Source organism: Juglans regia, chromosome 3 (genome assembly GCF_001411555.2).
Source record: "Juglans regia cultivar Chandler chromosome 3, Walnut 2.0, whole genome shotgun sequence".
Classification (NCBI taxonomy): domain Eukaryota; kingdom Viridiplantae; phylum Streptophyta; class Magnoliopsida; order Fagales; family Juglandaceae; genus Juglans; species Juglans regia.
In genome coordinates, this window is record NC_049903.1 from 10,848,774 (window position 1) to 10,874,636 (window position 25,863).

At 36.8% G+C, this 25,863-nt stretch overlaps 2 protein-coding genes across 3 annotated transcripts; both read right to left on the bottom strand.

Annotated features, from left to right (window-relative positions):
* Positions 1–252: 252 nt before the first annotated feature.
* LOC108996537 (cation-chloride cotransporter 1-like) lies at positions 253–17,449 on the bottom strand. The gene is made up of 13 exons (XM_018972475.2): positions 17,049–17,449; positions 15,991–16,140; positions 15,825–15,903; positions 15,121–15,212; positions 11,663–11,777; positions 9,305–9,405; positions 9,074–9,135; positions 8,145–8,369; positions 5,926–6,040; positions 5,073–5,267; positions 2,687–3,087; positions 1,828–1,989; positions 253–1,639 (listed from the first exon to the last, which is right to left on the bottom strand). Exons 1-13 carry the CDS (start codon positions 17,231–17,233, stop codon positions 549–551), a joined length of 2,973 nt encoding a protein of 990 aa, XP_018828020.1. The 5' UTR covers positions 17,234–17,449; the 3' UTR covers positions 253–548.
* Positions 17,450–20,269: 2,820 nt separating this feature from the next.
* Positions 20,270–25,303, bottom strand: LOC108996538 (BTB/POZ domain-containing protein At1g30440). Of its 2 annotated transcripts, XM_018972478.2 has the most exons (5): positions 24,615–25,303; positions 24,310–24,497; positions 23,558–23,627; positions 21,691–22,917; positions 20,270–21,000 (listed from the first exon to the last, which is right to left on the bottom strand). In XM_018972478.2, the coding sequence occupies exons 2-5, from the start codon at positions 24,366–24,368 to the stop codon at positions 20,449–20,451; spliced, it is 1,908 nt and encodes a 635-aa protein (XP_018828023.1). In that variant the 5' UTR covers positions 24,369–24,497; positions 24,615–25,303; the 3' UTR covers positions 20,270–20,448. The 2 variants fall into 2 exon arrangements, with proteins under 2 accessions (XP_018828023.1, XP_018828022.1); XM_018972477.2 differs by having other exon boundaries at positions 24,310–25,303.
* Between the last annotated feature and the right edge of the window lie 560 nt (positions 25,304–25,863).

Sequence of the window (25,863 nt, forward strand, 5' to 3'; positions counted from 1 at the left end):
AGTGTGCGACATTTTTTTACATGAATCTCTATAATTGTAAATATTATTTATGCAGTGGTTCCTATCAAATAGATAAACGCCAAAGCTGGCGAAAATGAACAAGATTCCGTCGGTATTATAAACGCCAAAGCTGGATATTTGTATTTATGTCAAGAGAGAGTGAACCAACCGTTCTCCATTAAAATTGTCTCCATGTTAAGAGAAACATCTTTGTATCAAAAGAAGTGTAAGCGTGAGACCCGCCTAGGAAAATAAACAAAAAGAAGCTCCGATCTCATTTCACTGACCCAAAAAATAAAAAAAAATACAAGTTTGATTCTAGAGTCTAAACTATGTATACTGAACTTATGGACTCCCCCAAAAGGACCATGTGATTCCAGAAACTCTACATTAGTGAAAAGAACGAAACGCCGGTATTAGCACCAAGACGTTAGAAAGAATGAATGTAACGTTGAAACTACAAAAATTAAAGAAGAAAGGGTGGGTAAAGAAGAAAAAATATAAACAATAAGTGATTACCATCCAGGAATGCACCACCCCATTGACAACTATGTGAACAGAGTTACAACATCTTTGCGGTATCCTCTTACCATCAAAAGCCTCTGGACATTCTCCACCAACAAATCCATGTACTCCATGTAGAAATATGCCGGGTGGTTCACTGGAGGTGGTGGTAGGCTCACAAGCACAACTGCAGCCATTCTCGAGTATCTCAGTATTGTTGAATTCAACTTCAGAGTGGTGTAAAGAAACTTCTCCACCTGCTGCTCATTCACAACAACGGCCTTTCCATCTGCCATCAGTGAAGTTCCTTCTCTCTCGGATGCCTCCTTCATCTCAGATAAGTATCGAGTAATTCGATGCTGCGCAGCAGTAAATGCATCTAATGATTCATCTTGCTGCGACCCACTCTCTACTTGTGCATCCCATGATTTCATCGTTACAACAATCACCTCAGCTTGCATCCGAAGATCATACAGAAACTTCTTCACGTCAGCCTTGAGCCCCTCTGCATCAGAATCCTCCTCTGCAATGCAAAAGACTTGAATTTTACAACTCTCAAAGGTCTCCTTGGTAAGAAGGAGCTGAGAGAGGAGAAGCATGAGACCGCCATCTCTCACGATCCAATACAAATCTATCGTACCATACTGTCTCTGATACTCGTTGGGCCACTCGTCAAGACCTTTAACAATAACAACTGCCTTGTTTGCAACAATACAATCATTTATTATTCCAACAAAGGTGGCAGGTATTTCAGTTAAGTTTTCACGACGCCATATTTCTGGGTAACGCATCACCACAATGTTTGGCTTGAGATTACCAAGGCCCATGGTTTGGACAATACCACGGAAGCCCTCTGACATATTAGGTGCTACAACTATCTCTGCTACACCTTCACAACGCTTATAGTCAATGTAGGCACCTAGCTGCTTGCAGGCGGCCTTGGCATCTTCAGCAAGTTCATGATAGTCTCCATCAAGTATGGAGAAAAAGATAGACATTCCACGACCCTTTTTCTTCATGCAGTTTGCAAAGTCAGCAAGTTTTGGATGGCAGGGTACGTTTTCTGGCAGTTTCCCCCACGGCCTGCAGAACACCAGGGGGATTGGATACCAATTCTTTGGGTGCACTTGGTTTGCTGCAATTATTACAAAATTTCAATATACACGTGTACATCCATGATACAAACATACTTGGACCAAGCAGTGAAGGCCCCGTGCAATTTCAAAGCAAACGGCACACAGTATCTTCACAATTCAATCAGATGAGGAAACAATAGATCAGGAATAATAAGTCTAGGTAGAATCATTTTGGAAGTATACGCACCTCCTAATGATCGAAGACTGCGAAGAGCTAGCTGGAAATATGCACTCTTGAAACCATCACCCCAGTCCCCAGCCTTTCCTTTAATGCTCACATAGTAATATATAAGGCTTGCGAGGGCTAGGGACACTATGGTGAATGACCAAGAGATTAAGAACATTATCACTGCATGCAAAACAAAAACAGCACATTAACATGATGATCAGAGGATATTATATTGGCACTTGCTACACACATGCACAGAAATGTGGGCATGACCAGGGCACCCAAGCATAACTAGCATTCCCCAGAGAAGAAACCCCACAGATGCATCAAAGTTATCCAACAAATGATAAATGAGTTTAAACATTTTGTGGCATTTTTAAAAATCATATTGCTCAGCCATGAAAATTCATCCAATCCACCCACTAACATCCATCACTCAAAAGACAAGTCCAAGATTTTCGTCATTTCTAAAGACATAAGACCCATCATTTAATCACTCCCAATGATTTACTCAGTCTTGAACATCATTTCGTTTCATATGCTTGCAAATCCCCTAGAAATTCCTACACTACACTTCATCCAAGCCCTTAAATAAATGGACATGAGATCATGTTTCTGATATCATCTGTTGCAAATATGGGAACATATCTGAACATATTCGGCAAATAGGCATATTAAAGTGAAGAAGATCCCTCCCTGTGCGTGCACCTCAATAACATAAGTTACAATTAGAACGTAATAGGCTTGAAAGCCACCACCTAGGTCCTCTCTTGCCAATGATTTCACTGGATTTTGTTTTGCCAAAACTTCATTTAAGAACAGAACAAACAATAATTGAAAACAAATTAGGAATGAGATACGTGACAAGGAAACATGCCGATAGAAAGTGATGCTCCAAGAAGTGAGAGGCTCCAGTGGTGAAATTTCCATCGAGGACGCCAGCTGGGAGCGTCCAGAAGATCCAGAAGGAAGCAAGATAAGTTCACACCCGCATAACACAGAAGGAAAAACATAGTTACAGTTGGTGTGATAAGATCCAGGTTCCCAATTACGACACACCCAATACAGATGAACGCGGTAAAAAGGGTAGCAATGTGAGGCTCACTGCCATCTGCAACCTTGAAGTAGTTAAGAATAGGCAGGATGTCATCATTGGCTATTGCTGCAAGAAGGCGTGGGGCACCTGTCAGGCTCTGAAGAGCAGCTCCTAACGTTGAAAGAATGATTCCAATGTAAATGATGGCTGGGAAAGGCCAAGCAACTGTAGCCGTAAGAAGCCTGCGTAAAAATTTCATTTCAGCTTTCATGCAATTAAAGGAGTCTATTACTAAACCAATATTCATGAAAACATTTTCTTTGAGCATACCCATTGGGTAAAAAAAAGAAAGAAAGAAAGAAATTAGAACCTGGATAGATACTGGCTACAATCAAATCAAAACCGATGCAAGACAGATACCAAAATAAATTTATTGACCAAGAAATCACTTATACATCAATTTATGTATAACAGGACTACTTATCAAAAAAAATTTATGTATAACAGGACTGACAATTACTAATTAAGCAGCTTAAACCCCTAGACCCCTACATCAATGAATAACAGCTATTCCAGACTGACAATTACTAATTTCAGACTACAGTTTTTTTGTAAGTGTTTCAGACTACAGTTTAGAAACAACAAGACGCCATCTGAAGCTATTCCAACTATTTTTAAATACATTAACTAATCAAAATGTCTTCAACCTAACTTGGGCTTTTGATTATCTTTTAACTTACTGTAGTTACGTATAATTCTTGAAGTATTTCAGGTTGAATGTTAGTCTTTGTGATATCCCTATTGAAGACAGTTTATTCTACAATGTTCCAAAGATTATTCCATGAAAAAAATTTGTTGATAGATAAAAATAAATTTTATTAGAACTAGTAATAGATGTATACAATAGAGAACACCTAGTTACAAGTTAGGAGCTAAAAATGGATGATAGAAAATCATGAATACTCATCCCATTGAATACAATAGCAGAAGCCTATCTTCAAAAAAAAAAAAAAACTTTCCATAAAAAATCCTCCAGTTAGTTCATATACTCTTCGTAGTTATTCCAACTAATTTTTTTATAGTAAAAGTTCTATTAATATTAAAAGAATAAGGCATTGTCTATGTACATAGGACGTATACAAGAGATCCAAGTACTTAGTTTTTTCTAATTTAAAAAAATTGAACCTGACAGCTTCTATTAACTCAAAGGACTTTGCAAACAATGATGAAGAAAAGGAAGGAAAACTCACAAGAGCTCTTTTTATAGAAAAAATAAGTAATGAGGGGCTTTTAAGTAGTAAATCTTCCACTTTCTCGTTTTCATTCAATTCTATCATAAGACTTCAGTTCTTCTCGTGGATGTCAAACTCTGACATGGCATTAAGAATAAAGCAAGTGATCCTCTTCAAATTCTAGCAGTCTAGTTCATCTACTTCACTTCTCATTTTTTATTTTCCTATTACCTTTTTTCTGTGCTTTTCATCAATCTTTTCAAAAATTTCAGGACTTTAAATTTGGATGCAGTCATGAATCCCTTTGAGAATGGAGCGATCACTCTCTTTTCACAACCAAAATGGTTATCCACTGCACACTGGTGCATGCAAGACCGTCAATTCTTTGTACAAATTATCCCCCCACATGCCAGAGCACAATAAAATATCATTACCATTATTGGTTTAAAGAAATCCCATAAAACATACTCCACAACAGTTGGTTACATATTTCTCATGGAGTTATGAAGTAAAAGGATTTCAATCCGAGGCCAAACTTATGGGCAAAAAAGACAATAATGCATTGCAACATTTGAAGAACTACTAATTAGCAATAGAGAACTTCAAAGTTTCTTTATAGTTTCGTTAAAGTTTCTTCTTTCCTCACAGACAAAAATTCAAGCACACATATAGAATTGCACCCATGACCTCACCCTCCATCTCTTGGTGCATAGGGGAACAAGATGTCAACTGGTCCAAAGACCATTAGCTTCATTCCTACCCATTTCTTAGTACATGAAAAATATAAAAGCAGATGGTCTCAGAAGGTACGAGCCTTATAACTTAGACCCATTACTCAATAAAACTGGCAGAAAACAAGAAAATATGCAAAATATGTAACAACCTAAATGAGATTCCTAAAAATCTAAAGCTTCGCAGGAGGGAGAAAAAATGAAAAGAAAGAAAAAAAATATATATATGTAACTTAAAGCAAAAGGTTAAAACAAATAATATACCTGTCCGCCAATAGCTTCTTTCTGGTAGCAAGGGCTCCAAATAACAATACAGAAACTAGATACAACACGGTAGTTGTTAGTGTGGCAGCCAATGTCCCTACGGGAATTGAACGCTGAGTATCTTTCAGTGAAGCTGATCGATTTGAACCTGCCATAATTCCCGTTACAGCAGGGAAAAAAAGACCAACCAATGCACTGAAAAAAGTAAGAAAAATATACGTTAGAAAAATCAACAACTAGCCAAGCTACTTAATGGACAATAAAATCTAATTTTTTTATAAGTAAGAAGATATTTCATTAATATTGAAATAGGTATAGCCCAAGTACACAGTAAGTATACAAGAGAATACACCTAGTAAAAAACATCAAAACATTCAAACCAAGAGTGAAAAAAAAAAAAAAGTACCGGGTTTTAAACCCGGTACCCGGACTGGGTGTACCCGGGTTTTTCTATGCAGGTACCAGCCCGGGTCTGTTCCGGGCCAGAACCCGGTTATCAGGGTTCCAGACCGGGCCAAGAAAAAACCCGGCCTGGATGAACAGTCCTAATTTGAACTCAATCTTGATGAAACAATACATCAATGAGAAGTCCAACCTTGCTTAGGCTAATCATGTGACATGTAGATAAATTTCTAACAGAGATGAGCCATTGAACCATCAACCTATGACTAAGGATCTGTATTCTGGAGGCCCTGCAATTTACCAAAGCCTAGAGCAGAGAAAATCTGAAATTGTTCTTGTTATAATAGCATGAGACCAATAAATGATGTATTACACACCAGGACTATATCTCATAACAATGACTCCAGACTAAGCTATAATGGCATCAAAAAATAAAAGTGCCAAGGCTTACTTGAAATTCCAGTATACACTTCCTTCTGGATCAGGAACACCAGCATCATTAGTATTCTGATAACCTGGACTCCAATTTTCTTTGAAGGTTTCCAAACTCAAGCCCGTGACTCCAACTGTACCAAATTTCCAGAGAAAAAATTTTATTTGATACCTCCACCAAAAAGATTCCAGAACAAGCAGAAAAGGATACAAGGATGAGCAGAGGTACATAGTTTTTTGTAAGTATAAACATAAATGTTAAACTCATGTAGAGTATCTGAATGAACGAGCCTTGTTTGAAAAAAAAAAAAAAAAGAGGCAATGCTATAATCTCAACTCCAGATCACTATTGGCAACATACAGCACTAACAGAATAAGTATATAATAAACGGTAATAGTGAAGCTTACAAATGTCAAAATGGTCTAAGACTAAAAGTACAGACCCATTCTTTGTTTAACCTAAGGCCAAAGTTCACCTGACCTGATCAGCAGAACATCTGCCTATAAAGTAACCAGATTTGCAAAGTCGAAATGTAATATAACCACCAATGTGAACAAATTGAATGAGTAAAATTCATAAAATGCCATCAAAAGCGCTGGATGGTTGGGTGAGTTAGTGTCAAAAAAGTACCCCATCCAATAGTCGGAATAACCTTTTGATTTATAATGTGTGACAGCCAGGAATCAAGGAGGAAAGGAAAAAGTACAGGGCCAACTCGAGCTTCTGAGCTGACTTCCTCCCCAGCTTGGCTTGATGACCCTAAAGGAGTTGGTTCGGCTCAGTAGGGTACTTATGTGAGGGCCTAGAGTGAACCAAGTGGATAACCAAATGCCATAGAAACTTCCACATTAAAGCCGATATGGCCAAATAGAACCAAGAATGAAGAGGCAACTTGCAATACAATCATTGCGGTACAGAAACCGCCCACAGTTACTTTTTCAATCAAAAGATACTATACTTTAAAAAAACCAGGAAAATCAATGCAGAAGATCTCAACCCAAAAGGGCACACAATACTACCATAAGATGAGACATCAAGTATCTCGAATCTCTCAAATGAAGAGTATCAGTGTGAGAACACACCGACATCTAATCTCTCAAATCCAAATAGTTAAAACTGACTCAAACAGAGGCACGATGATGGATATCTTTTTCTTTTCTTTTTTTTTTCTTTTTTTTTTTTGAAATTAATAATATTGAATTTCATTAAAGTGCAAAAGGATGCCTATCTAAGAAGAGGAAAGAGAACAAGAGAGTAAAAAATCTAGTAGTGCTGTGGGTGGTTGACCATTCTTTTAAAGTTGTGGGTGTTCAAAATTAACTTAAGCACATCAGAACCATTCCATACATAATTGTATCCATATAGACCACATTTTTTAGCTCCAGTAGCACTCTCTCGATACTTATTCAGCTAACTGCTTTTCCAAGGAAAGAATGTTCAGCCATGGGATGCACTATTTGATAGAAAGATCGAACCCCAAACTTTCTGTTTTTAAATGAATCCACACCAATTGATGCTAGCAGCCTTCCTTTTCTCAGAAAAATATGGGATGTAGAGAATCGAAGAGAATGATTCCACTTCCCAATCTGCACTGGTCTAATAAAGGTTATACTCCAATGTTACCGATAAAAAGGTTATGCTCCAATGTTGACTACCACTATTGATTCGGTACATATCAGCTATTAAGGTCTCCCTACAAACAGATATTTTGAATAGTTCTGGATATATTTCCTTCATGGCTTGATCTCCGCACTATACATCATGCCAAAAACTAATTCTTGAAACCCCCCCCCCCCCCAACTTGTATGTAGTTGACCTAGAGAATTTCCCCCATCCTCTATGAAGTTTTTCCATACCCCAACTCTGAGTGGCCCATTAACCGCATTCGAGCACCATCCACATGACAATGGATTGCTCCCAATTTGTATCTAGTGTGCTACATATCATGATAAATCCATGGTGACACACACACAAGCTGTACATCATATCGGTCATCTTCAATATTTCTATACATTGATGTGGATCCAAAAAGGACTAACAGGAGAGGACACGTAATGCATTCAACCAAAAGGTACTTTGGCACATCTATTGATGCTCTTGACCACAAGAAATTGACAGCATTACACATCATGTTTGAAATTCTTCTTGCAATAAGTCGCACAAAGTTTAATGTTAAATCAAATGTACATGAAAGAGAGAGGTCATATATAAAACATGAAAATATAAAATACACTCACGTGCAGGTTTGTCCTTCCTTGCCAAAAAGATCCCTATGAATATGCAGAACAGCGAGAATAGAACAGGTACAAGGAAAGCAGGTGCTACCCGATTGATCATCCTCACACCACCAAATACAATAAAGCATAGAACAATAGTCACAACAATCCCATAAATTTGCAAGTCATGTAAACTTGGACTTTCTACTCGCTCAACTGCTGTGACATTAACATTTGTGATGGTCTCTGCATTGACAACACGAAAAATTAGTACAATATACAATTTTTTTATATCTTTGCATGCTTCGCTTATCAGTAGAAACTACCAAAAACAACTGTCAGCAATTCAACCGAACAGAAATGAATCTCATAGGAAGGAAACACGCGCATAGTTCTGGAGAATACACTCCACAAAGCTGTTCCGCACACAAGGGGGTAAAAAATGTGGAAGATGTGTTCTTTTGCATTTGTTTTTTGTTTCATTTTTTTTCAAAACAGTAGACTTTCTGTTCTGGCCAACAGGGTTAACCAGTGCAGAATAGAAGGAAGAACTTTAGTATGAAACATATTGGGTCATAATTCCACAAGGTCAAAATTCTGTAACAACCTGAATTGCACAACCGTTACATGGTAAACAATCTTTCCATCTGTCAATGAGAGGAGACAGAGGACTCATAATTATCACTATACCAACAATATAACTTTTTACCACATCTGCTACTGAGCAAATGCTGGACCTATGCATGCTGGTGTAAAACAATGCTGGCATCAGGCCAGAAGGTCAGAGTTTGCAATGACGGTACTATTACCGAAGTTGTAGTTGCTGAAATGAATATAAAACCAACTTACTCAAAACCGTCACCTTTCAACAATTGGTTTGAAATAACAAACAGGCTCAAGAATATTATCTACAAAAAACACTAAGAACTGAGGAAAATCTCAATGGTGACCTCTAAAAATCCCAGCAGCTGGCACAGCTTTCATAAAGGTTTCAACAGCTCCTAACACATACCTGGAACCACAAGTACATGAAATGGAAAAGTTAACAAATGAACTGCACTCATATAATACAAAAGCAATCAACAGCATAAACCATCTATGGCATGTCTAAACTACATTGTTCTAAAGGACATCAACCATATATATCATGCTGTTATAGCATTTACATATAATACACTCACAGGGCTCCAGCAACTGCATTCCCAAGGAAAAAACAGAGTCCAATGCTAACTCCAACTTCTGGACCAAGGGCACGACCGATGAGATAGTATGGTCCCCCACCCTAGAAGCAAAGCAAACAAACTAAGATCACTTTACATTACTTCCAATGTGACCTATTTTGGCAAAATAACTTACAGGACACGACAAAAAAAATTTAATGCAAGTGAATTCTCATTCCATGGGCACATTACCAAATGCGACGTGCAATAAACACTATAATGAAGCATTACCATGATCATTTCCATCATACTCTGCATTTTTTCTTATGTTTTGAAGCTGTTTCAAGTCTGAAAATTAAACTGGCTACATCAGAATCAGTGTTTGTGGGAGCCATTGCATATATCAATAGATTGGCTAGAATTCTTGGTTGTGGGGTGACAGCTTTATCTATTAGTAATTGCGACTTCCTTTGAGGGTTTCATTCAAGGCCAGATCTATTTGGATAACATTCTTGAAAAGATGGAATGTTGATTGGTATGGTGGAAGCGACTATTTGTCAAAAGAAGGCAAGCTAACTTTCATCAAAATACTTTTATCCAATCAACCCAGATGGGGAGCCCAATCCTATAAAAATGTTTCAAATGGATTCCTTATGGGGTGGAATTGATGAAGAGTTAAAAGTTTATTCTAGTCGATTGATATAATATTTATACTCTGGTTTCTTCAGGAGGGGGCTGCGAGTCATAAATTTGTTAGTGTTGTGCTTTGATAGAAGAATAGCTCTGATGATTTGCCACATAGAGGGAGGCAGCATGGCGATTGGTGGCGGACAAGTATGGCAGTATGTGGGGCAGGTGGTGCTTTAATGAGATCAGTGGGCCTTCGGCCTTGTGGCGTTAGTGCGTGGAAAGGTATAAGGAAGGGCTGGGGGATTTTCTCTAGCTATATCAAATTTAAGGTGGGAGATAGGGCTAAGATAAAATTTTGGCATTACGTATGGCGCCGCAATTAGCCTCTAAAAGCTGGTTTCTGGATAATAAAGCATCAGTAGAAAATTCCTGACAAGTTTCAAACAACACAAGACAAATGGAACATAAATTCACATCATTGGGAACAGTAGTTTTTTCCTCATTCTTCAACCTTTTATACTCTACTAGGTTTAGAGGTGGTAGAGAGGATCAGATGTGGTGGGTCCCATCTAGAAGAAAAAAGTTTTGAGGTAAGATCCTTTTACCAGCCATTGCGCCCCGTGAATACCCCTTTTCCTTAGAAAGTATCTGGCAGAACAAAACTCCATTGAGGGTGGAATTCTTTGCATGGACTGTTTCATTGGGAGATCCTTAATATGGATGATATCAGAAGGATAATTTTGGTGATGGATTGGCACTGCATGTGCAAACAGAGCGAGGAAACAGTTGATTATTTGCAGCTGCACTGAAAAGTTGTTCAAACAGCTTCGGCCTCGGTATTCCATCTTTGATGTTGATTAGGTGATTCCACAAAGGGTTGTGGAGTTGTTTGACGTGTTGGAGAAGTCAAAATGTTGATCATTGCAATATGGAAGCTTGGCGGATTGTCCCATCATGTTTGACATGGTGCATGTGGAATGAATGTAATGCTCGAAATCTCAAAGATTGCGAGAAAATGGTGGACAAAGTTAAATTCATGTCAAAGCCTATTTTGATAAATGTCAGCCTGGAAAAGTCCTTGCCTTTCTATTTATCTTAATCTTATGCCTCTTTATCCTCCCTATTCCTCCTAGTTGGGCTCTATCTCTTGTATACACCCCATGTACTTGGGTCGTTACCCTTTCTGCTTTTTAATAAAGTTGAAATACTTATCTCTAAGCTAGACATTGTGAACGTGTTCATGTATATGTCCCGTGTACTTGGACACTCTATGTCTCCCTTTTGATCAATAAAAATTTGTTTACCGATCAAAAAAAAAAAAAATAAAGTTGAAATACTTACAACAAAATGAATAAATGTGTTTTCCTTCTTCCAAAATGTCGTAATGATCCTAGGACCAAATGGCATCCCATCTCCCATAAATGAGAGATGGAGGGTCAAGTCACAAGTTTAATCCCATATCAGTGAGTGAGTTGTATGTAATGGCAATCAAGACAAGATCCCAATTCCCTCGTAAATGTGTAGCAAAGAATAACAAACTACCCAACTTATTCCTGATATGCATAATAACATGTTAGTCATGAACTATCTACTGGCATCCAAGAGATAATCTTTGCTTTTCTAAAGCATGATTAATGAACACATTTGCTTGTAAGAAAAAAGAGCTAACAATTTTTTTCTTTATAGTCATCACCCCAACAGCAATAAGAGACAACCAAAGCTAGTAAGTGGCTTGCAAACAACGTCTACCTTCATCGCACCATTAGTTGCAATAGCACTCAGTGATATTCCAGTCAGAAAAGTGCACAAGCCACAGAAAGATACCAGCAACAGAGACTCGCCTATGCCAGCCATACCAACGATCCTGCAACTCATAATTTGAAAAAAGAAATCACTACAATATAGTTTATCTAACAAGAAAAAGGCAACAAATTAAATTCAGGCACTTACGAAAAGCTACAGTAAAGATACAGCTAAACAAGTTACAACGATCAGCATCCAGTCAAAAATAAATCAATACTCAGTATTGCAGGTTACATTTTATGTACCTGGTAGATTACCCATAATGAACATATGATGAGTTCTTTAAAAGGGGTGAGGCAGGGAAGAAGAAAGGGGAAAGGGGGATGGGATGAGAGAGAGAGAGAGAGCTGCAAAGACACTGTAACAGACAATGTCTAACTTCTGTTTCTATCTTTTTTTCCCTTTCTTCTCAAAGAAGTGTCTGAAAACAACCAAGAGAGTTGCCCTCTGTTCGCTTACAAATTTTTTGTCCTAATGAATGAGAAATATATCTCTGATACAACCCCCTAGGGAATTTACAAGTGGCCTTAAAGGGTCTATATGCAATTCAGACAATTATACCTCACACATGATCTGCTTGATTGCAGGATCATAGTAGACTTTGCATGACAGTCACATGATTCTCAATATTTTCCTTCATTAATAGTCAAACCACTAAAAAAGCAAGGAAACTCTGGCCCTAATCTGCAGTTAGCTAAGTTCGTATATTGGTAGAGTAACAGCTTATACTTTAATTTGGCAATTTCCAAATTTGGCTCAAAGGGAGGTAGCACACCAATCACAAAACTAAAGATACATGTATGTAGTTCTTCCCCTACAAATGGAACAACACTAAGGTAAGATTGCTGTGTTCCCAACCCCGGAAGTCCTCACCATCAAACCCTGTGCCTGGACCAAAGCTTCCAGAGTCACCACCAGCCACTCCACGCTAATTTGACCTAAAGAAACATCTTTTTTTTTTTTTAAGTAAACAAGTATTATTGATCAAATAATGGGCAAAAATGCCAATTACAAAATTCATATGCCCTATCTAAGTAGGCGCATTAGAAACAAGGAAATCATGAAGGTCCATGCCATTAAAGTCCACGGCAATGACCCAAGTACAAAGAGTTCTAAAAAAGAAAACTTTTAGCTCCTCCATCAATCTCTCCTTGTCTTCAAACATCCGCTCGTTGCACTCCTGCCACAAGCACCACATAATACAGGTAGGGATCATCTTCCAAACCGCTTTGATCTGTTGCATGCCTCGAATAGAAGTCCAGCACGCCAATGTTTTCACCATTGTCTCCGGCATAACCCACGCTAGGTCCATTCTACTAAACACCTCATTCCAGAGTACCTTGGCTAACTCACAATGTAAAAATAGATGATTCACCGACTCACCCCCTCTTCTACACATGCAACACCAATCTGCAATGATTACCCTCTTTTTTCTCAAATTATCCGTAGTGAGAATCTTGCCTAAGTAAGCTGTCCACACAAAAAATGAAGCTTTGGGGGGTGCCTTGTGCCGCCAAAGCCTTCTTCAAGGAAACTATGTATCAGGTTCTTGTGTGAGAGCCTTATAAAAGGAACAAACAATATACACCCCTCTCCCTATAGGTGTCCACCACAAACCATCTTCATGATGGATGTTCAGTTGTATGGAATATATGCGACTATAAAAATCTACAAAACTACTCATCTCCCAAACCTGTGCCGCCCTTATGAAATTGATATTCCAATGAATACGCCCTCCCAAGATCCTCATAACCTCCGCCACTGTGACATCTTTGGCATTTGCAATCTGGAAAAAGTAATGGAAACAAAACTTGTAGGGCATTGTTACCACACCAAGCATCCTTCCAGAATCTAATCCTGGAACCTGCACCCAACTAAAGCCTAGTGTGTCGATGGAAGACCTCCCACCCTCTTCTTATGTGCTTCCACAGCCCCACTCCATAAGCTCCTCTAACTTCTCTAGTACACCAACCCCCCTCTAAACCACCATAATTGTTTTCGATCATCATTTTCCATAGGGCTTCTAGTTCCTTGTTATATCTCCACAGCCATTTACCAAGTAACGCCCGATTAAACATCCTCAAATTTCTAATACCCAACCTGCCACTAGAGATAGGATGACACACCATCTCCCACTTGACTAAATGGAACTTAAACTCCTCCCCCAAGCCTCCCCACAAAAAATCACATTGTAACTTCTCGATACGGCCCGCCACACTTGCCAGTATAGGAAATTGAGATAAGAAATAAAACTAAAGAAACATCTCAGACCCTACCATAGCTTCTCTCAACTATGTGCAGCACCATTACCCCCCATCAACTGCAGTTAATTCCAAATACTTAGCTTCAAGGTGTTACTATCAATTTGTGAGGCAAAAAAACAATCCAGAGAGAAAATTAAGCTATTTCATCAAAATAAATGGCTTAACAAAGACTGAATTAGGTGTGTGCGTGCATGTGTGTGTGTGTCTGAGAGAGAAAGGCTCATGTTACTGGGAAAAAGGGCCTCTTTGAGCTTTACTTCTAGACTTTAAAGACTTGAGATCCTTTTCTTCTTATTGTTAATTTGGTGTTTCCTTCTGTATACTTGTGTACTTGGGTCACACTCATTTGCACTCTTAATAAAATGCATTGATTATATTTATCAAAAATAAAATAAAATGCATAGATTATCAAAAAAGGCTATAGAAGTGTTTTATTTTAAAGTACTCTAAATTCTAAAGTACTATTTATTTCTCCTTTGAAGCCCTTGCCCCTACTACTTTAAATCTGCATCTTGATTGCTTTAGACAAAGTGATGTTTGGGAAGGAAATTATGAGAAGTTTTGAGAATATCTGAGAATATCTCGTTACCCAAACAAGGACTTAACTTCAAGCTTTCGAAATGTTTAATGATATTGACCTTTGGCAGAGAATTAAAAGGCGGTAACATGAGGAAGCAGGAGAACAACGAGAAGCATTGATTATGACTTCAAAAGGTTTTGATACCAATCACATAGAGAAATGCACACAACTCGAAGAACCTTTTCAATTGAATGTGTAGGCCATTTTACCTATTATTGTATTATCTTCATCGCCTCATTCTCTTAGACCTTAATAGTAAGTTTGTTGCTGTCCATACAAACAGTAATCATGCCATGATAAACCTCCACATTGCTCCATACTATCAGCTTTTAGTTAAACTTTTGACTTACTAAATCAATTAACAATGAAACATTTTGAGTCAAAAAAGATCATTTCACTTGGGAAACCGTACACCAATCAAATCGTACAAATTTTAGAAACGGCATCAGCAACTGAGAAGGATTTTTTTCTCGATTTATAACTGCATGCATGCCCTTTACATGACTAAAATTACAATGTGATGATTGCACAAAAGATATATCATCTAATACAAGAATTACCATGAAAATCGGATGTAGTAGATAATTCCCAGTATGCTTTGTAAGCAAGGGACAAATACACCCATCAGAGTACCCAGTTTGAGATCAGCAGGCTGCATACAATTGCATCAGAAGAAAAAAAAAAAAGCATCAGAAATATGGTACAGTGCAGTGCCCAAGGTCAATGTGATACAACATTAACAACCAAAGTCAATTTCCAAGCAAAAGAACAACAACATTTGACAACAACAATACCCATCTGGTCCACGCCTCAAAACTGAATCTTTATGAAAATTCTGAGCTTACACCAAACGAGTCTCTATTGGCATTTTTTTATTTTATTGGCACCGAGCATCCAAGAAAAGGTCTCTATTGGCATTTAACCTATTGTGCATGTTTCCCATCTCTTCTCGAAAAACAAGTGGGCTATTTCAAGGAAAAGTGACCAGTCTTTTACATTACACAAAAGACAATATCATACTTTCTTATTTAACACCACAGTAAGAACCTTGAAGGATATTCATAACTTTCATGGGTTAAAAGATATTTAAAAGCACAAGTCTTCTTGAGATTGTCGTTTTGTCAACCATGATGCTTTTATTTCAAATCATTGAACGAACAAACCATTTCTATCAACAAATAAAATAAAATAAAAGTATACCACAACAAATGGAAGAATAACTTATGCAAGCAAACAGCAGAATGTTAAACAAACCATCATATACCTTAGGCTGCCCAATGGTAATAGCGACATCCTCACCATCTCTAGGACTTGAAGGTGCTGGAATCTGCTCCCCTGTCATACTGGAATATATAAAGTGGATCGTAACATTTTTCAACGAAGAGATGGAGTAAATTCAGTAACACTAACGAAAAATCACAGCAATAGACCTCCTGAGACCAAGAATATTGACAAGAGAATCAAAACCAAACAATTCCAGTTTCGAGTCTCCCTGTGGTCCATTAGCTTGCTCATGTGTCGGCAAAGACCCTTCTTTCAAATCGGTATCCACAGTTGCCTGCGTGCCCGCTTTAATTTTTCTGCCACAAACAGATCAAAGAGATTGAGCAAGACTCTAGGCAAAATTTGGTACTTTAGGTTCTTTGAGCTCTCTTGTGTCAAATGTAGATAAAAATACACAGTTTATTTTTTAATACATCTAGATCAATAACAAAATGTGTAAAAAGATTCAATTACCTTTTCTAAGTACAGAGAAAACAATGCAAAGGAATGACTAAATAAAGATGGAACGAAATGTAAAGACTTGTCAAAAACATGAATGAATGGAAAGAAAATAAATTCATGACTTGACCATTTAACTTTTTCTGCGTTTACAGGAAGTGGAAAAATGGACTTTCACATACTATAACAAAGGGAATGAAGCATTCGGCTCACTCTTGGGGGCAATGCGTAGGAGGGGAAGAAGATCTTCTAAACAAAACAAGGGAATGTTGTATAAATCATTATTATAACATAGACATGAACTATTGTTAGATTCCATGAACAGCGGAAATCTAATCAGAATATTCCTAATAAAAATGTGAGTTCATACCAAAATCTAAAGTCCTTCTAACAAGTTAGGTTTTCTTATAAACTTCATATAAATAAATATAATCAGTAAGGCCCGCGCAATAACGTGTTTATACCACCTATCTTAAGGCCAATACAATCTTTTTATTTCAAGCGGAACCAAAAGATTCACTTACTTCACGAGAGCATTGAAAGAGATAATAATACAAAGGAAGTAATCTAAGCAGTGATTAAGACTCAAAGCATGAAGAAATAAAATGAAAGACAACAGTCCCATCCTACACAGTTGCTTGAACTTCATAAAACATTAGGGAGACAAGTGCATTGCAACTTCTTTTCACTCAGAATTCTAACACCAATGAAATCAAGAAAAACATTTATAGAAAATGTATACATGGGGAGAGAGGGGGGGATGTACTTGAGGGAAGCTTGGTGATTTGAGAAGGTGGCGGGGGCGGTGGCGGAGGAGGAGGAGGAGGACCCAGGATCCATGGAAGACATCTGGAGCACGGCGCGATCATTGGCCACAACAGGCCGGTACTTGCGCCCGCTTATTCGACCCGGGAACTCTTCATCGGCGCTCTCAATATCCCCATTGTCCATTTCCTCCTCCTCTGCTTCGGCTTCTGATTATTCGTCTTCTTTCTTATTTAGATCTAAAAAGTGCCAATTCTATACGATAGATTCAACAAAGACAAGAGATAGATCTAAGACAAGGCATTTGATATACGAGTTTTACAATCTTGATTTGTGTGTATGTGTGAGAGAGAGAGAGAGAGACGTAATGGAATTGAAAGGGGTGGGAGGTAGAGGAGAAAATCTGAATTTAATTCGCACCTCCTTTATTTAACTGAAAAGGACGTTGACGCGAAATCGAAGGATGTAATAGGGAATAGGATGTGCTCTGTCTCACTCCATTTTCTTTTCCTTTTTTTTTTTTTTTTAAGTAAGGATATTAACAGACACTGCATAATTTTTTTTAAAAAAAATTGAATAAATATGAAATTTATTTTTTTTTAAGTAAGGATATTAACAGACACTGCATAATTTTTTTAAAAAAAAATTGAATAAATATGAAATTTATTTTTTTTTAAGTAAGGATATTAACAGACACTGCATAATTTTTTTTTAAAAAAATTGAATAAATATGAAATTTATAAAAATAATAATAATTTTTTAATAATAATTTCTGTTTTTTTTCAAAATAATTTTGAAATTTTTATACACTACACAATTGTATATAGTATTATTTTTTTATTTTATTTTATTACTTATCATCTCACATTACGTATCACAGATTTTTTTTTTTTTTTTGTTAAAGTAATTGATTTCTTCTACTCATCATCACTATATCACATATTTATTAAGAAAAAAATAAAAATAAATAAATAATCTTGTATAGTGTCTAAGATAATGAGTAAGATTTTTTTATTTTTCATCATTTTTATATTTTTTATTCATCTATAAATCATTTAGTGCATTATTCTTTGGAATCTTGGATGATGCTACGTCTACTTGTAAACATTTTCTTTATAAACATTTTAAAACTCCTTTAAATATTTTTTTTAAATATAAATTAATTAAAAAATATTTCATTAATTATTAAGTAAAAAAATAAAAATAAGATCGATACAAAATGTCGATGGACATCTCGATAGGAGTAATGTTTTCCTTATTCATTTTAGTTTGATTATTCTATTATCAAATCGATATATAAAGCGTATCATCAACATTATTTAAATGGTAAGATTTTTGTTTAAAAAAAATAGTAAGATTTTTTTATACATGGAGAGGGAGATTCGATCCTTAATTTTCTTAATAAAAAATTAAGGTGCTGTCAATTGATCTAAATGATCTTGACGAAATGATAAGATTTGATTTGTAAGATTCAAATTTTAAATCAAAATATATCATGTAAGAATTTTAATGATATGCTCTACCGACTTAAAAATAAAATCTTTCTTTTTATTTAGCCATAGATCTTTGGATTTTTCATTTAGATTTAAAAAATATTAAATGTTAATTTTTTTTTAAAAAAAAATTAAATGATTAGTTATCAGAAACTGTACTTTTCGGTTGATTGTTAAGAGATGAAGACTTTTTAACTCTTGATCTACACTATAAGGTTGTGTTTGGATGTTGAAGTGAGTTGAGTTGAGATGATAAAATATTGTTAGAATATTATTTTTTAATATTATTATTATTTTGAGATTTGAAAAAGTTAAATTGTTTATTATATTTTGTGTTGGAATTTGAAAAAGTTGTAATGATGAATTGAGATGAGTTGAGAGAAGTTCATCAACCAAACGAAACCTAAGTCTATAATTAGTTAACTTGTCTTGAAAATTTATTTATCCACTAATATTTTTCTCATTATTAATTCCAGAGATAATAAATTATCAGCTTCTTTCCCTTTTTTTTAAAAAAAAAAAAAACTTATTTAGCATTAATCGTGAATGGAAAGGAATGTCAAGTGCTTGCAGAACAAGTCATGTAAGCTTTGCGTGTTTTTCATAATCTTCACTTTCTGGGGAAAATAGAAAAGATTGCGTAGAGCCATTATCAGTGACGAAAAATCTATATGTATATATATATATATATATATATATATAAAAAAAAAAATTCAACAAAATTGGTTGTGGAGATTCATGGCATATATGCATGTTGAATGAGTCAATTATGCTTTCAATAGCCATTCAAGATCATCTTCCAACCTCTCTGTCTTGTTCGTTATTTTTCCTTCTAATCCCACAAAGTCAATTGGAGTTCCAGAATCATGATAGAAATTCTTGTTTGGTTTTGAAGGAAAATAATTACAATATGAAAAATGTTTTTTGTAATCATGATAGACTTCTTGAGTTTCCAGAACTTTGAAAAAAGCAGCGTTCAAGTTTGATTATTGACCAAGAATCATGAAAACTTTCATCCTCATCCTTTTTTTGGTTTGTCGTTAAATAAATTCCACGCACCCAAAAACAAGCAGATAAACAGAAGATGAATGGTTTTTGTCTTTATTGCCAACACGTTGATGCCTTTCTTTTCTTTTTGATTTGCCACAGAAAGCAAAATAAATATTAAAGGTTAAGTTCTCCTTTGTTTTCATAAATTTTTTCAATTAATCTCATATAATTATTATAATTTTTTTAAATTTTCACATAAAATAATTAATAAAATAAATAATTTAATTTTTTCTAATTCCAAGGCAAAAATAATATTAATAAGATATATTCTAACAATATTATTTAATTTTTAATTTTAATCTCAACTCATCTCATCTCAAAAACGAGACATAAAACTTTATCATTGCATTGTGTTGTAAAGTCCATTATATTTATAAAAAATTATATTCATAAGCCTCATACACCACACATCATATTTTTTATATTTTTTTAATTTTTTTCTCTTATCAAATGTGTGATATATGAATGATGAATAGAATTCAATTGTTTAAAAATAATAAAACTAAAAAAAATTTAAAAAAAAAAATTAAAAAAAAAAAAAAAATATGGTATGTGATGTGTAAGCTTGTGAATAGCAATGCTCAAATATAAGATTTTATTTTTTAACTAAGACCTCTTTACCTTAGAACCTAAAGCTGCATAAACTGACCCAGAGAGAGAGAGAGAGAGAGACCCTTGGTAGAGTTACAATGACACAAATTACACTTTCTTCCATCCGTCTGGCATTATATTTGGTACAGTTTTGAAACCACAGAGATGGATCTATGCTTTCTAACTTGAAAAAACAAAAGCGGAACTACAAATGAAAAGAAACTTATAAAGGAAACAGTACAAAATAATAAACAATTTTGAAAGGGTTTAGTCATTATGAGATGAGTTTTTCTTGTGTTTTCCATGCCTGTCCTTCGACTTCTCAACCTTCACATTACCATTATTCTGGTTGCTAACTGATTCAGCTTGAGCACTGCACATTTGAGACTTTAGCTTAAACCCGAATTTCTTCGACACATTTCCCCACGTGCTAGAACCCTTTGTGCGACCACCCAACTTCTCAATCTCCTGCCTCATGTTTGAACATTCCTTCTCGAGCTCGGATACTCGCATCCTCATGTTATCCATCCCCACCTTCAAAACCTGATTCTCCCTCACAGCTGTGGCCCACCCTCCCTCATTAGATCCAGCAAGCCCACTTCTCAACTGTCTTGATCCATCAAGATTATCTGAAACCAAAAAGCAGCCAGCAATGGAGGTCCTAAGCTGAAGCTGCTCAAAGAAGAGAACTTGAACTACTATTCTAAGAGGAAGCCTCTCATTTTGTGCAGCATGGGTGCAGGCTTCTAACGAGAGCTTCTGGCAGTCCATCAGCCTGCAGAGTTGTTCTCTTTCAGACTCTGCCAACCATGGGTGTGACTGCATTTTTGAAAACCACAGGGAAACCAGATAAGCCCAAACTTAATGAAATGTTCCCTATCTAGTATGTTTGTCTTCTTTCTTCTCTTTTTGTTTCCTTTTCTTTTTTCATCTTTGCATTTGAGTAAGGGCCTAATAATATGATTTCAAGTATTGGTAAACGCAATGCCCAACAGAAACAACCAACTTTGAAACTTATTGCTATCTGTAAGTGTTATGAAAAGTGGACTTGACTGAAGGTAGCCCCCTGGCTCAAAACTTTCAGATAAAACCAAGACCAAGTGAGACTGACCCTGATTTGGTGTCATAGTTCATTTCAGTTTCACACAGTGAAGTAACTTGATGATGCAGTGCTGAGGATAAGCCAAACTTTCGTAAGTCAAAAACCAATTACGCAGACACAGCACATTTTAACAGAAGAAATAAGAATAAAAGAAAAAGAAAATACTATCTTTCAAAAGAAACCAAATCTGGTAAAAAACTGTAACCTGACCCAACTAAATTTGAATCAAGAGAGAGGAAATCAGGTTGGATGCAGTCAAGAGCTGAAATTGCATAGGCATTGAGAGTAGTGAGTCTATGCCAACAGGTGTTATGTCCTTGCACACAATTTTGGATACGTTAGATTCCAGAATGAATTATTAACTACTCAAGCTCTGGATTTCTACATGACAATGAAATAATCAGTACCTTCAGATAAATGTCTATCGCACGATAAAGGCCATCATCCAAGGGCCTGGCATAGTCAGGAACTGCAGCAGCTAGAGCCTGAAATTTGGGGAGCTTCAAATTAACATCAGGGGCAACCTCTGCAAGGTATCCATCGATTAGCTTCGCTACCATTGTGACTGGTGTCAACGAAGGTGACCCGATCAATTGGCCATCATCAACTGCACATGGGGAGGCCCCACCTGAAACCTGATCCATGGCAAGAAAATGCTCAAGAATCCGTTGCACACAGTCAACATTGTATAGTGTCTCCATGGAATAAGAGAAATTGGGCATCAACAGATCTTCCAGTGTCGCTTGATCAAGCTGCATCCCAATCCTTTTTTCCAAACTTGATATGCTAGAGGGGCTCACTCGTAGAATCATGGCTGTTCGAAGTAGACCAAATAGGAACTTGGTTGGCGCCAGTCCCTTCTGCATTGGAAGTAGCCTATCAATTTCTTCTAGGAAAAGCTTCTGGTCTTCTTCTGATGGTGGAGCCCCCATTGCTGCTGGTGCCAGACGGTTACTGGACTCACCGGCTCCCTGACGCCGATTCAAGCCTGGAAGGTACTTTTTTGCATAGCAAGTGAGGGACCCAGCAATAATATCCTGTTTGATTCCACGAGCTTCCATGACTGAAATCAACCTCTTATAGAGGGGCAAACTTAAAGTACATACATCATCATACCACCAATCTGAACTTGAATTCTTTGGTCTAGCTCCCGTACTTATCCCATTCCACAACACACTTCCCCCAGGGCTCTGCATGGGGCCACTATGCTCCATGACAGGCCACCCAAATAGATTTGGGTCAGTACATGCCTTACTAGCCAGTGACTCAATGCACCTTTTTGTAATGTTAAGTTCTTCAGCATAGAGTAGAACATCATCGCAGGTTTGCAGTGCCTTTAGTGAGTCTTTCCAACTTCGAAGAACTACTTGATTAAGGAAGGTCTCACACTGGGCAATCAAATTTCCTTCACCATATTCCTCTGTCATTTGAAGCTGCTCAGCAGCACAGCGAAGGTACACAACATTTGAGGATGTAAGTTCAAGTTTCACCCCATAGCAGAACTTGGCCACAAGTTCAAATGTTTTGGCCCCACCAGGAATGTCAGGAAGGTTTATGACGCATCCTTCTTCTCCTTGTTCAGATGTTTCTGCATACAATCTTTCCACAGCCCCGCTTCTAGAGAGCAAAGGGAACTGCATTATTAATTATTAACAAGCATTAGAAACTATATATGGCATCGTCTGTTTCACATTTCCCTAACATGTAAGAATTATACCGCACAGTTGATATGAAAGTGACAAAAAAATTTTCAGCAATCACTACATAATTTACTGGACAAGGTAGTAAAGTGCAGTTCATCAGTTGCATTCAATTAAGCTCATACGCTGATCTCTGGGTTGGTTTGGCCAGCACGTTTGTATTATAACAAGAAATACGAGAAGACAATTAATGACAAGATGATAACAAGTAAATTAATCACAGAAACTGAGATTTGAGGTTTCAAAATGATGGGGGGCATAAGAATTTTCCAAGAACTTTTTTTTTCTAAGTAGAGTTTTGCAACGACTAAACCTACGATAAGAGTCTATTTAAAGGGTATTTAAAGAATGTTCGCAGTTTATAGTCCTAGCAACTAGAAGCAGGGGTATATGAGAAATCTAAATGATCATTTAGCCAATGAGTTGCCCACATTGGCATAAAGTAAAGGAAACAACATAATATTTTTGGAAAGGTGAAGCAAGTTTTTCAAATAATCGTGCATACTCAGACTAAAGTTCAGTGAGAACTAACTACATCTCAAAAGAAAACATAAATAGAGTGAATTCAGAGTACCTTGTGAAGATGAAAGGACATCTCCCCAACTTCAACAACAAAATCACTAGGAAGCCCAGTTGTGCAGAACCTATAACATCACAGTTGATGAGAGTGCATTAAATTAGGTGAAAAACAAGCTGTGATAAAGCAGTTCAAAAGTCCATCGGCTTTAGGGAGCAGTAAAAACTGTTTGTTATGCAGTTAGAAGGATCGTCAACTTCAAGTAGTCGAACCGTTACTCAACTCATGATATTCCCATATAGCTAAATTGATACCATTCACCTATTACCACTTCATCAAAATTAATTTAGGGACAACATATTTCAGTAATGCATGTACATATTCCCAAGCAAATATTTAAAAACTTAATTTCAAATTTTTCAACTCACACACTACACAGAAAAGTTTCCCTAGTGCAGGAAGTGAGCTAAAAAATAAAGTAGGAGACACAAGATTGCGAATCATATGCCTAAGATGAACGAGCAAGCTTCCTTTGCCAAGAAGAATTTACTACTCGGTTCAGATAGCAATGGTGCATCATGTAGTTTTGTCGTATGAAACATCCCTAAATTTAACCAAGAGAGATTTTCCAAGTGACAGGAAAGCGTAGACTTCGTGTTCTTATTTTTGTCGCATGAATAATGAGACTCAAAAATCCGCGAAACATAAGTAAAGAAGTAAAGGATTCAACAGAAAAGTCAGGTCCAGCAGTCAATTTCATATAAAAAATCATACAGAGGACAATATCAGAAAGACCAAACACAACATACCAGGCCTGCCCTTGCCGTTGGAATGCGTCAGTTTTGGATCCCAGTTTCATGCAAGCCATTTTCTCAAAATAAAAACTTCAGGAAAGGGATAAGCTAATGGGAAACCGAACGAAAACCTCCTCGGCCTCTTATCTCACCCTAAAATCCGTTTTCACGCCCAGTAAACGTTTTGCATCAAATAGAGCAATCTGCCGAGCAGAAATAGAAACCCAGTTGATATTTTCCCTTCAGCAACACTAACAAACCAAAATCAACTAGAAAACGAACAAGCAAGCCCAAAATTCCCAAGCCAAGTCTCTCAGAACCTTGAAACAGAACTGCAATGTGGTGTCTTCTCTGATTCACCTGCCAAAAACAGCACAAAAATTGCAGAATCCCACTAAATTTTCCGGTAAAATTGCCCGAAATCTACCTCCAGACTGAAAAGAACAAAGCATATCTTTTTAGAAACCCTGTCCAAAACCAGCACAAATCGGAAAACAACTCCGTTATTATTGCGTACCCCCCACTTTCAGCAAATAACCTTAATCTGATCCCACACTCACCACAGCCCCAAAAGACGACCCTAACCAGACACACCTAAATTAGGTCAACCCCTCCAATGTTCTGCCCTCCCGAAAACACCCAGCCATTCAGAAACAAATGAAACCCAAAGTTACTATTTTTTCTACTCTCAAACCGACCAAGAAAATCCCAAGAATTCAAACCCACAGGGAACAAAAGGGACCCAAACCACTCAAACCCATTAAAGAAAAAGTACAACTGAGCCACTGTGCAAAAAGAAAGTCCCCCAAGGCCATGATTCATGCAAGAGCAGCAGTGGATGCATTTTTATTAGAGCTCAGTCTGGAATCCATCCTCACGCACGCACCCATGTGGGGTCCTTTGCCTTGGAACACACTCATTGCTTTGCTAGAACTTGGTTTCAGAGCATCTTTAAGCGAAAGAAAAATGCATTAATCTGAAAGATTTGACCAACCCCAAATTTTCTTGTATTTATTAGGGAGAATATTTAGATTAATGACAAGCTTTGAAGAAGAAACATCTACAATCTTTGTCCAGCTAAGGCCATGTGACTGTTGAGCATGGGTTGCTTTGGTTGCGTAGAAAATCATTACTCGATTAAAAAAATTAAAGTACAGGAAAAATTTTGGTAGGCTGTATTAATAAATATGATGGAGACCATAACAATTAAAAGAATGATAAAGAATTTTACAGAAATAATTTTATTAATTAACATGATTTTACATAATATTTATTAAAAAAAACTTATTTTTTATAGAATTTTTGTCCCTAAAATAAAAAAACAAAAAAAGTTTTGAGATGTTGAGAGGCTAATTTTGTATTTTTACGTACTGCATTGTCCCATGCCATGCATGCAAGAGTCTGAGTGGGGACTGTTCTCCACAGTGATGATGACGGAGGTATGCGTTACGGGGACCAGAGGCATTTTTAAGAGATTTGAAGGGTATTTTGGGAGTATCGAAGGCCCTGATAGGTGTCAGGATTAAGAAACGAGCGAGGACGGAAGAATCCCAGTGAGAAAAGACATAT